This window comes from Diutina rugosa (assembly GCF_008704595.1).
Source record: "Diutina rugosa strain CBS 613 chromosome Unknown scaffold10_size284702, whole genome shotgun sequence".
NCBI classification, from domain to species: domain Eukaryota; kingdom Fungi; phylum Ascomycota; class Pichiomycetes; order Serinales; family Debaryomycetaceae; genus Diutina; species Diutina rugosa.
Window position 1 is genome coordinate 1 of NW_022995117.1, and position 14,400 is coordinate 14,400.

The 14,400-nt window shown below is 50.3% G+C and overlaps 5 protein-coding genes across 5 annotated transcripts; 3 read left to right on the forward strand and 2 right to left on the reverse strand. All coding sequences in view use genetic code 12, as the record gives it.

Moving 5' to 3' along the window:
• Positions 1-594: 594 nt before the first annotated feature.
• IRE1 (bifunctional endoribonuclease/protein kinase) lies at positions 595-3,867 on the forward strand (the record flags this gene model as incomplete). Its single annotated transcript, XM_034154968.1, has 1 exon — positions 595-3,867. The coding sequence occupies one exon, from the start codon at positions 595-597 to the stop codon at positions 3,865-3,867; it is 3,273 nt and encodes a 1,090-aa protein (XP_034012745.1).
• A 330-nt stretch (positions 3,868-4,197) lies between these two features.
• On the forward strand, positions 4,198-6,429 carry DIURU_002330 (uncharacterized protein; the record flags this gene model as incomplete). The annotated part of the gene is made up of 1 exon (XM_034154970.1): positions 4,198-6,429. One exon carries the CDS (start codon positions 4,198-4,200, stop codon positions 6,427-6,429), a length of 2,232 nt encoding a protein of 743 aa, XP_034012746.1.
• A 1,532-nt stretch (positions 6,430-7,961) lies between these two features.
• On the forward strand, positions 7,962-11,165 carry ENA2 (Na(+)-exporting P-type ATPase; the record flags this gene model as incomplete). Its single annotated transcript, XM_034154971.1, has 1 exon — positions 7,962-11,165. The coding sequence occupies one exon, from the start codon at positions 7,962-7,964 to the stop codon at positions 11,163-11,165; it is 3,204 nt and encodes a 1,067-aa protein (XP_034012747.1).
• A 266-nt stretch (positions 11,166-11,431) lies between these two features.
• Positions 11,432-12,496, reverse strand: PHO100 (Pho100p; the record flags this gene model as incomplete). Its single annotated transcript, XM_034154972.1, has 1 exon — positions 11,432-12,496. The coding sequence occupies one exon, from the start codon at positions 12,494-12,496 to the stop codon at positions 11,432-11,434; it is 1,065 nt and encodes a 354-aa protein (XP_034012748.1).
• A 465-nt stretch (positions 12,497-12,961) lies between these two features.
• DIURU_002333 (uncharacterized protein) lies at positions 12,962-14,218 on the reverse strand (the record flags this gene model as incomplete). Its single annotated transcript, XM_034154973.1, has 1 exon — positions 12,962-14,218. The coding sequence occupies one exon, from the start codon at positions 14,216-14,218 to the stop codon at positions 12,962-12,964; it is 1,257 nt and encodes a 418-aa protein (XP_034012749.1).
• Positions 14,219-14,400: the final 182 nt, after the last annotated feature.

The following is a 14,400-nucleotide window of genomic DNA, read 5'->3' on the forward strand; positions in this document are numbered from 1 at the left end:
CTCCCCTCCCCCCGTCCGCTAATCTGGGTGGGCGGGGGCCGTAGATGTGTTTTGTTTTAGACACTGCCGGAATGTGTGTTGTAGGTGGTATTACGTAAGCGCAAGTGGTTATCCAACGGTTGACGCTCAAGCAAATCAAATCACCGCACCACTTCGTCACCGTGCTGCTAAAGTTTGCCCCTCAGCATGCCGGGATGCCCAGCCTAGCCGAAAGAGAGGTCCCCCCATCACCCTTAGTTTTCCTTACCGACGAACCAACATTTTATGGTTTGACCAACCGACACTTTTTACCATTGGATATAGAGGTTTGCAGATGCCCGCTTGTTTACCTTTTTTTTTGGAGTTATGCTCTAGCCACGCACGACACTCCACCTAGAGACATCAACAACAATACCACTATCACATTGTGCCCAGCGGTTGCGTACCCCATAGTCGCCCATAAGCCTCGCCTCCACCTTAATAAAAATCAGTCATAATCGCACAGGCCTATTTTCCCCCATTAGCCCGCGCCGCTCCTGCACCGAAGTAAAATTTTTGCTTCACCCCCCTCCATACTTATTTCCCCCCCGAAGAGATTGATCCCGCTCAACGACCATGCAGATCCCACTTGTGATGGCTGTGGTGGCGTGGGCGGTGGCCTGGTGCCTCCGAATAGACGCCGCCGGCGCTGCCAGCAATTGGGGGGCGCTGCTGGCCCAGGAAATGGCGCCGCCGGCGCTACAAGAGACCTCGGGCATCCTTCCGCTCTCCGGCCGCTCCCTTGGCGATTGTGATGTGGCTAATTTGCTTGTCGTCAGCGATATTGACGGCAATTTGCACGGGATCGACCGCCAGCACGGATTTATTCGCTGGACGTTGCCGATCGAAGAGCCCCTCGTGCAAATCCGCACCGCCGACAGTAACCAGACCAAAGAGCTGATTTTGTGGTTTGTCGAACCGTACCAGGACGGTCTGTTGTACTATTTTACGCCCAAATTTGGCCTCAACAAGATCCCGACGCTGATCCGTGAATTAGTGATGGCTCTGCCGTTCTCGCTTCGAGATGATAATAAAATCTATACCGGGCTGAGAACGACGCTGTTGTACGAGGTGAACGTCCACACGGGCCACACACGACCGCTCCTTGGCGACTCGGAACAGTGTCCCATCCCCCGTACCCACCACCCGATAGAACTCGAGCTGGGGCTGGCCCAAGACACGTTCCTCATTGGCAAAACCACATTCGAACTCACCATCGCCGACAAGCACAACTCGGAAATGGTGTGGAACGTCACCTACTCCCAGTGGGGTCCTAACAATATCGACAACGACCTCATCCTCCAGAACCGTAAACTGGCGGATAACTCTTACTTTTACCCTTTTTACGACAAAGTGCTCTTAGCCTACAATAACCGGGAAAAGTGGGGGTGCAAGTTGCCAGGCATCGCTGTGTCTATCTTCGATATTTTCCACAATGCTAACACTGGCGAGTACGTGATGCTCCCTCATCCACTGCCCCAGATTGACGACGATAACTACGCTCGTGATAAAGTGTTTTTGACGAAAACCGCAAACAACATGGAGTGGATCGCCATGCTGTACGGCAACTACCCGCTGCTCATCAAAACCGCCGAATATGCTCCGTACACCCTTGACCTCTTGAAGATGAACCAAGGTTACCCATTTGACCGCGAGCGCCTCTTCAACTTCAACCTCAGCAACCTGAGCAACGCTGACGTCGAAGCATACGTTCTGGGGCTCCATGAGTGTCATTTACTCACCGCAGCCACGAACTATCAGCCTCAGCAGAGGTTTGGCTCGCGGGCTCAACCGGTGGCCGCTATCGGCGATGGACGCGACACCACCACTACCACTGACACTCCCAACATTATCGGTGGCGGCATTAAGTTCTCATCGGAGGACGACTCGATGCTGGGATGGGGGGTGCCTGATGCTCGCGTAACTGAGGAAGTGACCGCGGCGGTGGACCCTATTGAGACTCTGGAGCCCATTCGTCGTATCTTCGGACTGCTGATCCTCAAACGTGTGATTGAGGATGTGGTGGTGTTGCTCATTTTGTTTGTACTCATAATGACGTTCGGCAAATCGTCGAAGTTGTTCCGCCTGGTGCGGCGAGCGATCGACGATAAGAGCGATTATGGCTACGTGGTCGAGTATGAAGAACATACCCCGCTTATGGATGGAGTGGCCCAGTTTGACCAAGAGGCACAAAACGACATTGCAGTGCTCACAAATGAGACTTCCGAGAAAGGGTTCTTGTCGGAAGAAAAGATCACGAAAAAAGAGTCAGTGAAAATAGATCCAAAGGTCACAGCTGTCTCCGAAAATAATACCATTGAAGTGATTGAATTGGAGGCTGCGGATGAAGCAGATGCCCCCAAGAAAAAACGCAAGCGTGGAAGTCGTGGGGGTAAACGTGGTGGCCGTCGCATCAACAAAAATAACGGTGGCGATGATGAAGAAGCCTTCCTCGAAATAGAGGAAACCACCACCGCGATGCAAGCAACCAAGAGTCTTCCCATTGAAAACAACTTAGTCATTAGTGACAAGATCTTGGGCTACGGTAGTCATGGTACCGTGGTTTACCAGGGGATGTTTGAAAACCGCCCGGTAGCGGTGAAACGAATGCTTTTAGATTTCTACGACGTTGCCAGTCATGAAGTACGCCTTTTGCAAGAAAGTGACGATCACGAAAATGTTGTTCGCTACTACTGCTCGCAAACACTGAGTCTGGAGAAGTTCCTCTACATTGCTCTCGAGCTTTGCATGTGTCTGCTTGAGGACATTGTTGAGAAACCCAACAAACGGCGAGCAGTGCTCAGCAATGTCAACCTTACGTTGTTCGAATTGGCGCTGGGTCTCCACCATCTTCACCAGCTCAAGATCGTCCATCGAGACATCAAGCCTCAGAATATTCTTGTGAGTGATCGCAAAAAGGCGCTTCCCGACGAACCGCCGGTGAGATTGCTTATTTCTGACTTTGGTCTTTGTAAAAAGCTTGACGCCGACCAGCTGTCATTCCGAGCCACCACTCAGCATGCGGCTCTGGGAACGTCCGGCTGGCGTGCCCCTGAATTGTTGCTCAACCACGATCTCAGTGAAATCTCCCCTGATACCATTTCCAGCGTCAACTCGCTGACGGCGTTGGAACTGTTGGAACATGCGGACCTGGTGCCCGCAAAGGGAAAGCGTCTCACAAAGGCCATCGACATCTTTGCCCTTGGCTGTGTTTACTACTACATTTTGACTGGTGGATCTCACCCTTATGGCGACCGCTACATGCGTGAAGCCAACATCGTCAATGGCCGCTACGATGTCAGCCGCCTTGCCATCACTTGCCCACGTGATCGTTTCGAAGCTGAAGATTTGATATGCCTGATGATTCATCATGACTTCCGCCACCGGCCTACGACCACTGCCATCTTGGCTCACCCTCTATTCTGGCTGTGTGATCGTCGTCTTCAATTTTTGTTGGCGGTCAGTGACCGATTTGATTTGGAACGGCGTGATCCGCCTTCCGAACTTCTTCAGCAATTGGAATCTCATGCTTCAGCAGTTATTGGCACCGGATGGCACGCCAAATTCGATCTGGCGTTTTTAGATCACTTGGGCAAGCACCGCAAGTATCTCAATGAGCGCCTTCTGGACTTGTTGCGTGCTATCCGTAACAAGTACCATCATTTTGCCGACATGCCGGTACAGCTTCAGCGTCAGATGACGAAACCTGACAAGTTCTACAACTACTTTTTGGAAAAGTTCCCCAACTTGCTCATGGAAGTGTACGGCGCAGTGGCTTCGGCAAAGTTAGAGTCAGGAGCACGTCTTCGCGACGAAGATGTGTTTGTCGAGTACTTTTCTCCGCTCTGAGAGCGATTGTTTGACCCTCATTTTATTTCTAACGAATATAATTTAATATAGCATCCTCAACATTAGAGAATACAAGTTTATTGATATTCTTTCCTCTTGTATTTAACCTGATTTATACGCGACTATCACTCGAGCATACGGAATGTCTATGGTGCCGATAATATGCTTTGAGAACAGTGCAACATAACTCTAAACCATTGGCAAAAAGCACTTATAAGTTGCCTCTGTTTCGAATTTTTAGGGACATAATTTTACGGTTAACTGGTACGATTCGCCGTATGCTGTTAGCGTTGTAGTAGTTGTGGGGCCGATCTGTCTCACGCGAAAATTATGGACGACGACTTAGTGGACCTCATCGATCAGGGCCAATACTCCCATGCCCAGCAGGCTCTTGCCCAAAGGATCAAGCGGTTCCCTAACCGCCCGTACTATCCGGCGTTGCAGAACCTCTGTTTGTTCCGCCAAGGCCAGCAGAAGGATGCGGTAACCAAGATGTTGAAGCTTCGGGATCTGAACCCCAATTGCACCAAAACGATTGGGGTGATGTACGATTTCTTTGTCGAAGCGGGTAAATTGAGTGAAGCCAATCTTTGCTACGAAAACGCCATGAAACGTTACCCCACTGCCGAATCGTTGGGGACTACTTGGTTGAACAAAACTCTCACCACACACCAGTACCTGCCACGGTTGTGGAACCGTATCTTCATGAACTTACAGCGGAACCAAAAGCTGCTGAGGGAATTTAAGTATTGGACCGCTTTCACGTATCTCCTCATTCTCAAACTGGGCGATGCAACTGAAAAGGAAATTCCCTTGTTCAAGCAATTAGCGCTCCGTTTGATTGAAGATTTGGGCTATGAAAATGCTCAGGAACTATATGTGTTGGCTCAGTTGTGGGCGATGAATGGAGAAACGGATAAGGTGGTAGCTGCGGTCACTTCCAGCCCCGTGAATTTCGATGTTATGGTGGTATACCGTAACATTTTGCAAGAAGCCAACGCTGATCAACAGCTTTTTGACTACTGTAAATTGATTCTCAGTCAATTCGAGGACTTTACCTCGACGAAGCTCTTGATTGAGTCGGGTAAGAAACTCGGAATGTCGTACGACGAAGTCGCAGAACATCTTGACTCAAAGCCTACTCGCAACAACCTTTTGGCGAAAGTGGAACTTGCCAAAGTGTTTGACAAACCTTTAGATCCGGCAGTTCAACAATACTTCAATGCAATGAAATCCAAGCTTTGTTGTGTGAACGATTTGAAAGGATACAAGATTCATCCTAAGTTCGAGGAAAAGTCTTCCAATGTTGTGGCTCAAGTCAACGAAGTTAAATTCAAGTATTTGGCGGGTGAAAAGTTTGACGATGTTGCTGAAGAGTTGTCGAAATCATTACTGGCTAAACTGGTGGAGTATGACCTGGATCCTGTCAATGAAGTAAGACTTCTAAAAGTCATTCTTGATCTTCAAAAGGATTCTACTCCACAGAACATCATCAAAAATATTTGCATCTTAGAAGACTTGGTGGAGACGGACAAGTACAACCACAAGTTGCTTCTTTGGTTGTTGAAGCTCTACAACCAATTGAACTGTGGCAGCTCTATCCAATACTTTTACACTCGTCTTTCCATCAGAATGGTCCAGCACGAAACTTTGGGTCACTTGGCAATGTGGGCGCAACCACTGAAGGATTCGTGCAAGATTTTCAACGACATGTATCGCTTTTACCTTACCGCTGAAAGTGAAGTCATTGAATGTATTGCTACTGGGTTTAACCAAGGTAACTACACCAAGCTCGAGTCGTTCATCCGATTTGGTGACAGAATGCATCGTTCCATTGGTCGGGTGTATGCTCTCTTGATGAATGTGAGACAATCGCTTCTCACCAATGATTGGAGTTATACAAAGTTCTTTTTGGATCGCTTGGTGAATTATGAAAACTTATTGGATATGAATTACCAGGACAACCGTGACTTCATCAGTGAATGGAAATTGGGTACCTTCGATGAACCTTTAGATGAGTTGAAGCAGATGACTAACAATGTTAATGTCGCTGATGTCAAATTGTGGGCATTACAATATCTTGTGGCTTACACCAATGATCCTCAGCACTTCAAGTTGTTCAATAAAGCGATGGGATCACACAAGGCCGCTACTGCCTTTGACAAGTTGCTCCTCCAGTACTACTTGAACGTATTCAAGTTAAGTCAGTCTTCGACGAAGAAGCCTGAGGTGGAACTGTGTCTCAACTATTTGAACAAAAATCTTAACCTGACCAAAATTGCGGCGACCATGCCTAAGGATGTTCTTAGCGGAGAGTTGAACCAGAACCTTTATAGATTTGTTGAGTTCACCAAGTTGGTGGGGATGCTTTTGAAACGCAAACCTAACGATGCTGTGAAGAAGTTAATCGACCTGACGTTAGCCGATCTCCGCAAACAAAACTGGACTCAACAGCAATTAGCGGCGTTGAACGATATCAAAAAGGAGTTGGCCCCCGAGCACCGCAAGACGGTGGAAGTGTTGGCCAAAACCATCGAAAAGTCGGCGCCGCTGTTGCACTAATTGTGTATATATAACGTTACATTTCTCACTTGGAATGTTCCATTCTATTAGAAACCCTAGGCACCCCGTGCCACTTTTACTCTATTTTGGCAAATTTCTTTGTCGAGATAAGACCTGCTTGCGGCAACATCTGGTTGATTTGATTGATGCCATTGTTCAACAAATATTTGCGTGCTATTATCAGGCCGGTATTGTTATTGTGGACCCTGAATTCACCGCGGACGTAGTCCATAAGATCTTTCCGCTCATGAGACTTGTACACAGTGCGCACGAGGTCCCGATACACGGAACGGACCTGCTGGCGGAAGAGGAACTCTTCGAGCGACGGTACAGACTTGAGTCGGTGGGCACGCATGAAAGGGACAATGGTGGTGGCGTAGGGGCGAGCGGTTAACAGTAGCAGCGCTGGTGCGATGGCTAAAGGAGTACCATGGGCGAGGGTGCGATCAACTGTGAGCGCTACCACGATCACCCCCTGCCATTTTCGGCCAAGCAATGATTTTGACGTACGGGCAGTGACAAGCGATGCCAACGGTTTCTTTCCAGTTTCCACGTGCGGGGCTTAGAATGGTAAGCGGGGGCAGCAACGTGGTCATTGTCGACATTAATGAGGTTGCGGGTCGTCGGCCACTCCTTCCGCATTCGGCGGCGACTTTCAGACACGGCTGAGGCCGGAGTCACACGACGTCTGTCTCAGAAAATCTTAATGTTGTGCGGAAAAACTCTGACAGCTTTCATTAAAAATCCGATACTGGCCATAAAAATAGAAAACTCCATCACCTTTTTCACCCCCAATACTGAGAAGCACGTAGAAATTCGCCTACAGCGAGGAGAAGTGGTGCCGAGCTTCGGTGGTGCTTGTGTCAATGCAGGTGACCCAAAGCAGAGAGGATCTTGCACCAAATTTACGACAGATTCAGAAATGAGAAAACAAACGGGGCAACCGCGGGACAACTTACAAGGAAGACTAGAGATGGTAAATGGAGACTAGTGATATCCGTAGAACGTTCTAGACGAACTTGCCTTTGTCGTTTGCGTCATGTTACGTGTCGCGCCAAGTATGCCAAGCTCTTGGTATGGGTCTCGTAATGCTGAGCCACGGTTAGAGATTGTCCGCCTCAATGGACTGGTACGGCGCTACTGAGGAGGGGAAAATGCGGCCACGGGATCAAGACCAACGTGACAGTGGGGGGAAAGATTACGACTCATTTGCCGATGAGATAGTAATCCCAATGTTAAGTTGACAGCTTCGTCATCCCATCATCTAAATTGGTGGCGTGATACCCCTGGGGGTTGCGGTGTCTGCACCTTAACCTTCGTAAGATAATGTTAATGTCTGTCTTGCATATGGGCTGAGCACGTGCGCCACGTGACCCCCAGCAACAACCCCCACTTGCACTATCTAAGAAATATGTGCAGGATTTGCAGCCAGATTCTTGGCCATACTCTTGGCTATTCTAACCACTCGGGTAGATCCAGAGAGCTATATATAGTCTGCCACCCCCCGCAATGTCAATGTCTCCACACCCGTCATGAATGAGAAACACCACGATGATGTAACCATCAAAAGACATACTGATCTGCTGCTGGAAATTTCCATCAGCGGCGACGAGATCGCCACTTACCGCTTGACTATTGAGCAAACCTGTCAAGTGTTCCATACCAACACCGAACTGGGGCTTTCTCCTCAAGATGCCGAAGCCAAATTCAAAGCCGAGGGCCCCAATTCCCTTGGCGACGACCAGAAGATTTCCTATACCTCGATTTTGGCCCACCAGGTGTTGAACGCCATGATCCTTGTGCTCATCATTTCCATGGTGATTGCATTCGCCATCAAAGACTGGATTTCTGGTGGGGTGATTGCCTTTGTCGTTGGTCTTAATGTGTTTGTGGGTTTCATCCAAGAACTTAAGGCCGAGAAGACTATGGGCCTGTTGAGACTGTTGAGTAGTCCTACTGCTCGCGTGATGAGAGGTGACGACATCACCATCCCTGCTGAAGAAGTGGTCCGTGGCGATTTGGTCTACGTCAATGTTGGCGATACCATTCCTGCCGACTTACGGCTCACCGAATGCATGAACTTCGAAACTGACGAAGCGCTTTTGACGGGGGAGTCGCTCCCCGTGGTCAAAGACTGCACCCAAGTGTACCAAGACTATCTGGTGGACGTGCCGGTTGGCGACCGACTCAATATGGCCTATTCGTCGTCGGTCGTCACCAAAGGCCGCGCTCAAGGGATTGTTGTGGCTACAGGTATCCACACCGAAATCGGTAAAATCGCCCAGCTGCTTAGAGGCGAAGGCGGCATCATCCAGCGCGTTGACCGCCTGGACGGCCGCAAACCTGCTAAGAGAGAATACGCTCAAGCCGGGGCCAAGACTATCGTCAATGCCATCGGTAACTTGCTTGGCGTCAACACTGGTACCCCATTGCAACGGAAATTAGCCTGGTTAGCCATTTTCCTTTTCTGGGTGGCCGTGGTATTCGCCATTGTCGTCATGGGCTCGCAAAAGATGAGAGTGAACAAGGAAGTGGCCATTTATGCTATCTGTGTGGCACTTTCAATGATTCCCCTGGCGCTTATCGTTGTGCTTACCATTACCATGGCCGTTGGTGCCCAGGTGATGGTGAAGAAGAACGTCATTGTTCGTAAACTTGACTCCCTCGAAGCCTTAGGGGGCATCAATGATATCTGTCTGGACAAGACCGGGACGCTTACTCAAGGGCGAATGATTGCTAAGAAAGTGTGGATTCCGCTGGTGGGTACTTACCACGTTAGCAACTCCAACGAAGCGTTCAATCCTGAGGTTGGTGATGTTGGTTTCGCTTCCTACTCCCCGCAATACATTCGGGACTGTGACGAAGAAATCGATTTCACCCCCAACCACGAGACTCCTGCTTTATTTGAACAGTGGCTCAGATCGGCGACGCTTGCCAACATCGCTAAGCTCCACACCGTCACAAATGACGATGGTGAGATCGAACACAAAGCTCATGGTGACGCTACGGAAATCGCTATCCAGGTGTTCTGCACTCGTCTTGGCTACGGCCGGGACGATTTGGTTGCCCAAGAACACCACGAACACGTGGCGGAGTACCCATTTGACTCCCTGATCAAGCGGATGCTGGCCATCTACACTAAGGACTCGCGCACCATTGTTTACACTAAAGGCGCTGTCGAACGCGTGTTGGGCTGCTGCACCTCCTGGTACGGCGAAGATGGTAATGGCGAGCTTAAACCTTTGGAAAAGGCTGATGTCGATACCATTGAAGATAATATGAACGCGTTGTCGTCCCAAGGTTTAAGAGTGTTGGCGTTTGCTACTCGTGACATTACTGATAAACCCGTTGACACCAAGGAAAGAGAACAAGTGGAAGCTGGCTTGACCTTTTTGGGATTGATTGGTATTTACGACCCTCCTCGTGAAGAGACTGCTGGCTCCGTCAAAGCGTGCCACAAGGCCGGGATCAATGTCCGCATGCTTACCGGTGACCACCCTGGGACCGCTCGTGCCATCGCACAAGAAGTTGGTATTTTGCCTCACAACTTGTACCACTACTCCGATGATGTGGTCAAGGTGATGGTGATGACAGCCCTGGAATTTGACGCTTTTACTGATGACGAAATCGACGCTTTGCCCGTATTGCCGCTTGTGATTGCCCGCTGTGCCCCCCAAACCAAAGTGAGGATGATCGACGCTCTTCACCGGAGAAAGAAGTTTTGTGCCATGACTGGTGACGGGGTCAACGACTCTCCTTCGCTCAAGAAAGCCGACGTTGGTATTGCTATGGGCCAGAACGGGTCCGACGTGGCCAAGGATGCCTCCGATATCGTGTTGACTGACGATAACTTTGCCCTGATTCTCAATGCCATTGAAGAAGGCCGCCGTATGAGTCTGAACATCCAAAAGTTCGTGTTGCAATTGCTTGCTGAAAACGTCGCCCAGGCCATCTACTTGATGGTGGGGCTTGCGTTTATTGACGCCCTGGGATTTTCCGTGTTCCCCTTATCTCCCGTCGAAGTGCTTTGGATTTTGGTAGTGACGCTGTGCTTCCCTGCCATGGGTTTAGGTCAAGAACAAGCGCTGGCCGATGTCTTGGAAAAGCCGCCCAACCACCGCATCTTCACCACCGAGGTTATTATCGACATGTTTGCCTACGGGTTCTGGATGGCCGTATGCTGCTTATTGAACTTCGTCGTCATTGTTTATGGCAAGGGTGACGGGAACTTGGGCCACAACTGTAACACTGGCTCTGGCGAAAACTGTGGGTTGGTGTTCCGGGGTCGTTCAGGCTCCTTCGCTGTGATGACGTGGTGTGCCCTTTTGTTGGCGTGGGAGTGTATCCACCCCACCAACTCGTTGTTCTACATGAGACAAGACACCGACAACCCTTGGTGGAAGCAGACCGCCATTGACTTGTGGCTGAACCAGTTCTTATTCTGGTCGGTGATCTTCGGGTTCGCCACCGTCTTCCCCGTCATCTACATCCCTGTTATCAACGACAAGGTGTTTTTGCATGACCCCATTGGCTACGAATGGGGGTTAGCGTTTGCATTTACCATTTTGTTCCTTGCCGGTGCCGAGTTCTGGAAGTGGATGAAAAGGGTACATTTGCGCCGTCAGAACCGTAAAGCGAAAAACCCCGAATACGAGTTGGAACGTAACGACCCTTTCCAGAGATATGCCTCGTTCTCGAGAGCCAACACCATGGACAAAACCGATTTCTTGGTATAACTCACTGTATAATAGAAGATAGATTTATGAAAAATAGATGAAAAGTTGACAAATTGATAAAGCAATTAGGTTATCCGAGGCGGTTAACCATTGTTCTTTGTATACATCAGTGAGCGTAACCACTAGCGAAAGCAAAACTGCAATTACCCCGCAGTAATCCATTGCTTTTGCTATAATTATATACGAGCGAAAGATGGACTATGCGTTTAGTGGTAGAAATTAGTTCATCTATTCATAGGTATCAATATAGTCTTTTAGGCGCGAAGCTAGTTCTTCTTGTCGTTCTTGCCCTTCTTGTCGTCCTTCTTGTCACTCTTCTTGTCATCCTTCTTCTTGTCCTTGCTGTCGGTGATAGGAGTAAGCACCTTGGCGAAGGCGTGTTGAGAGACGGTGTCAGCGTCGTAGTCAATGCTGAACAACGAGATCGAAGTCGAGCAGTTGTCGGACTTTTCGACAATGTGTTGTTCCAGAGGGTACGAGCAGTCACCGAAGATGCACACTTCGACACCGGGGTAGGCCTTAGGGCTCCAGATAGGAGGCTTGCCGTCCTCGATCTTGACATCGGGAATCAAGGTGTCGTTGCCGGTGATACGGGTGTTGACCCACTTGGGGTCCAAGCATTCTTGGCCACCGTGCTTGGAGCCTCTGCCGGTTTCGTGGCCGACAGGGGGGAAGTTGACGTTAACACCGTAGCCGAGAGGCAACACGGGCTGCTTGGTTCTGTTCAGGGCAGCGAACAAGGTGTTGACGAGTTCGACGACCTTGTTGGCGTAGATGGTAGCAGGCGACTTGGTGTCGTTCAAAGCGAGGTCGTCAGTGTAGAGCGAGTTGTTCGAGTTGGAACCCGAGAAGGCAATGGCAGGGACACCACGGTACACGGAGTTGTAGGCGGCGCCGATGGTACCAGAGATCGAGAACAAACCGGGGCCGAGGTTGGTACCTTCGTTAGGACCAGACACAGTCAAATCAACCGAGATGTTACCAAACTTTTGAGGGATCAAGTACGACAAGGCGAACGCCACCGACGAGGCGGGGGTACCGTTGAAGTACCAGATGTGGTCGTCATCGGGTTCGTGGTCCCACGAGGGGGCACCCTTCTTGACGTAGCCGAATTCACCGTCTCGTTGCAAAGTGGTGTTTTCGGGCAAGTCGAACTTACCACCGTTACCAGACTTCTGCACCACCGGGGCGACAAGAATGACGTTGTAACCGGCCTCCTTCAACTTGTAGTAGGTGGCACGAATGTTGGTGGCGTAGTAGCCGTCATCGTTGGTCAACAAGATGGTTTTGGCGGCAGCCACGGCCACGAGCAACCAGAGAAACAATTGCATGGCGAAAATGATAGAGAACTAAATAGAGGGATGAGATTGGGTTTTATATGATAAATTTAACCGGTGTGACGGGAAACAGCCCCACATGGTGCCGTGCCCACGTTCCAACGACAATGTGCTATTATCGTCGCCTGGGTGGGTATAGTGCATGCGGCAATGCCGGGGCTCTAAACTCGATACTCACCAATCGGGGCGTTGGCGTGCGACGTAAGCTTTACAACGTTGGCAAGATTAATGCGGGTGTGGTGGGGCGGTGCGCCATCGCCGGGACAACTGGGTTGGTGGTAGGGCAGTTGGTCCCATCCACTGGACGCTTTAACCACCAGAGTATTTGAATCCATTGAGGATGTGCGATGGTTATTTCCGGTATCCATCACACTGCTGAACTGCACCATGCACGTCGCTACTTGATAGGAGCAGGGCCCCCGTGGGCCCCAGTGAAGGTTGGAGTTGCCTCCTTACTCCTTACAGCACTAGCAACACAACCAATAGGAGCCAAGACCCAAACAGCACAAACAGTGGCATGAGGCGAGTGTGGCCGGCACTTTCACGGCGACTACCCGGGGCAAACCCCTTTACTAAGGGCACATTACCCTCAATGAGTGAAGGGATGTTGGCGCCGATACGGCGGCTGCTACGGGTGAAATTGGTTTTTGCGACGGCAAAAATCAGCGTCTCGTAGTCGATTACCGTAATGAGATATCGCCATACCGACAACCCTAAGGCAATTGCCGACAGCGACGAGTCGAGGCGAACCTGACATGTTTGCGGGTCGTTTGTAGCAAGAACAGCCGAGAGAGCCATTGGCATCTCAACCCCGCCGAAGTCCAATTTCATGGTCACGTTGACAATATCGGCGCAGGCGAACAGTCCGTCTGAGGCGAGGTTAGTGTAACGGGATACCGCGGCAACGACGGCTGAGTATGCGTCTAGAGGCCAGTGGCTGCGACATTGGTAGCACAAACTGAGCTTATACGCCTTAGCGAGAATTGGGGTATCGCTAATATCCACCCCATTAAGCACCAGATAGACATCATCACTCACCTCAAGTGGGAGGCGAACAAATGACGACTCGACACGAGCCAAATCGACACCCCCTAAGATGAGGGTCCAGTTTGCCAGAGCAGATCCATTGATATCGGGGTTGTCGTCTGCTGATAGAGAAAACATCTGTCGCAGGATCACCAGGCGCTGCTTGAGGTTTCCGAGCACAGTGTTATTGTCCAGTACCAGAGGCCCCGGGTAGTTGTTTTTGCCGGCAGTTGAAGCTGGACCAAGGCCAAAGGCGGGGACAAAGTCATCGGGGATTTGCTTGAGCACGGCAAGGGGAAAGTCGTGATACACTTGGTCCTCAATGGTAAACTTATCGCGAGCCCATGTCCCTTTGAACGGTCCTTGGTTGAACTTCTCCTGCTTTGAGAACGTGAGCAGAGTCAGCGGCAGGTACAGATACCCCGTATCAGGTAACTGGTGGCAGGGCGCTTTGTTCTTACCATCGAGACATTGGATCAGTGGATCGACGACAAAGAGCCCCAGCTGCGACAACAGCAATCCCCACCGGTATGCTTGGGCATTAGAGCCAACATTAACGGGGATGGTGAGCAGGGGATGGTCGCCGGTGTCGCTGGCATACACAGTGAACACCACGGCTGCGTCATTGTTATCGCGGCGTGCGCTGTTGGTTGCAAGCACCATGGCTGCTGCCACCACCCACCAGAACATGATTGATTTTGGGTATCCGGGAAAGTATACGTGACAATTGGTGCCCAGTTTGCTAAACGTATATCTTCCGGGTCATCGCAACCCTAGCGCAAAGAGAAATGCCTAGCGGTATTTACCAACGGCACGCATTCCAGAGTTAGGGAATGTAGTGACAAGGACTCTAACCAAGCCCGGAGTCGGGA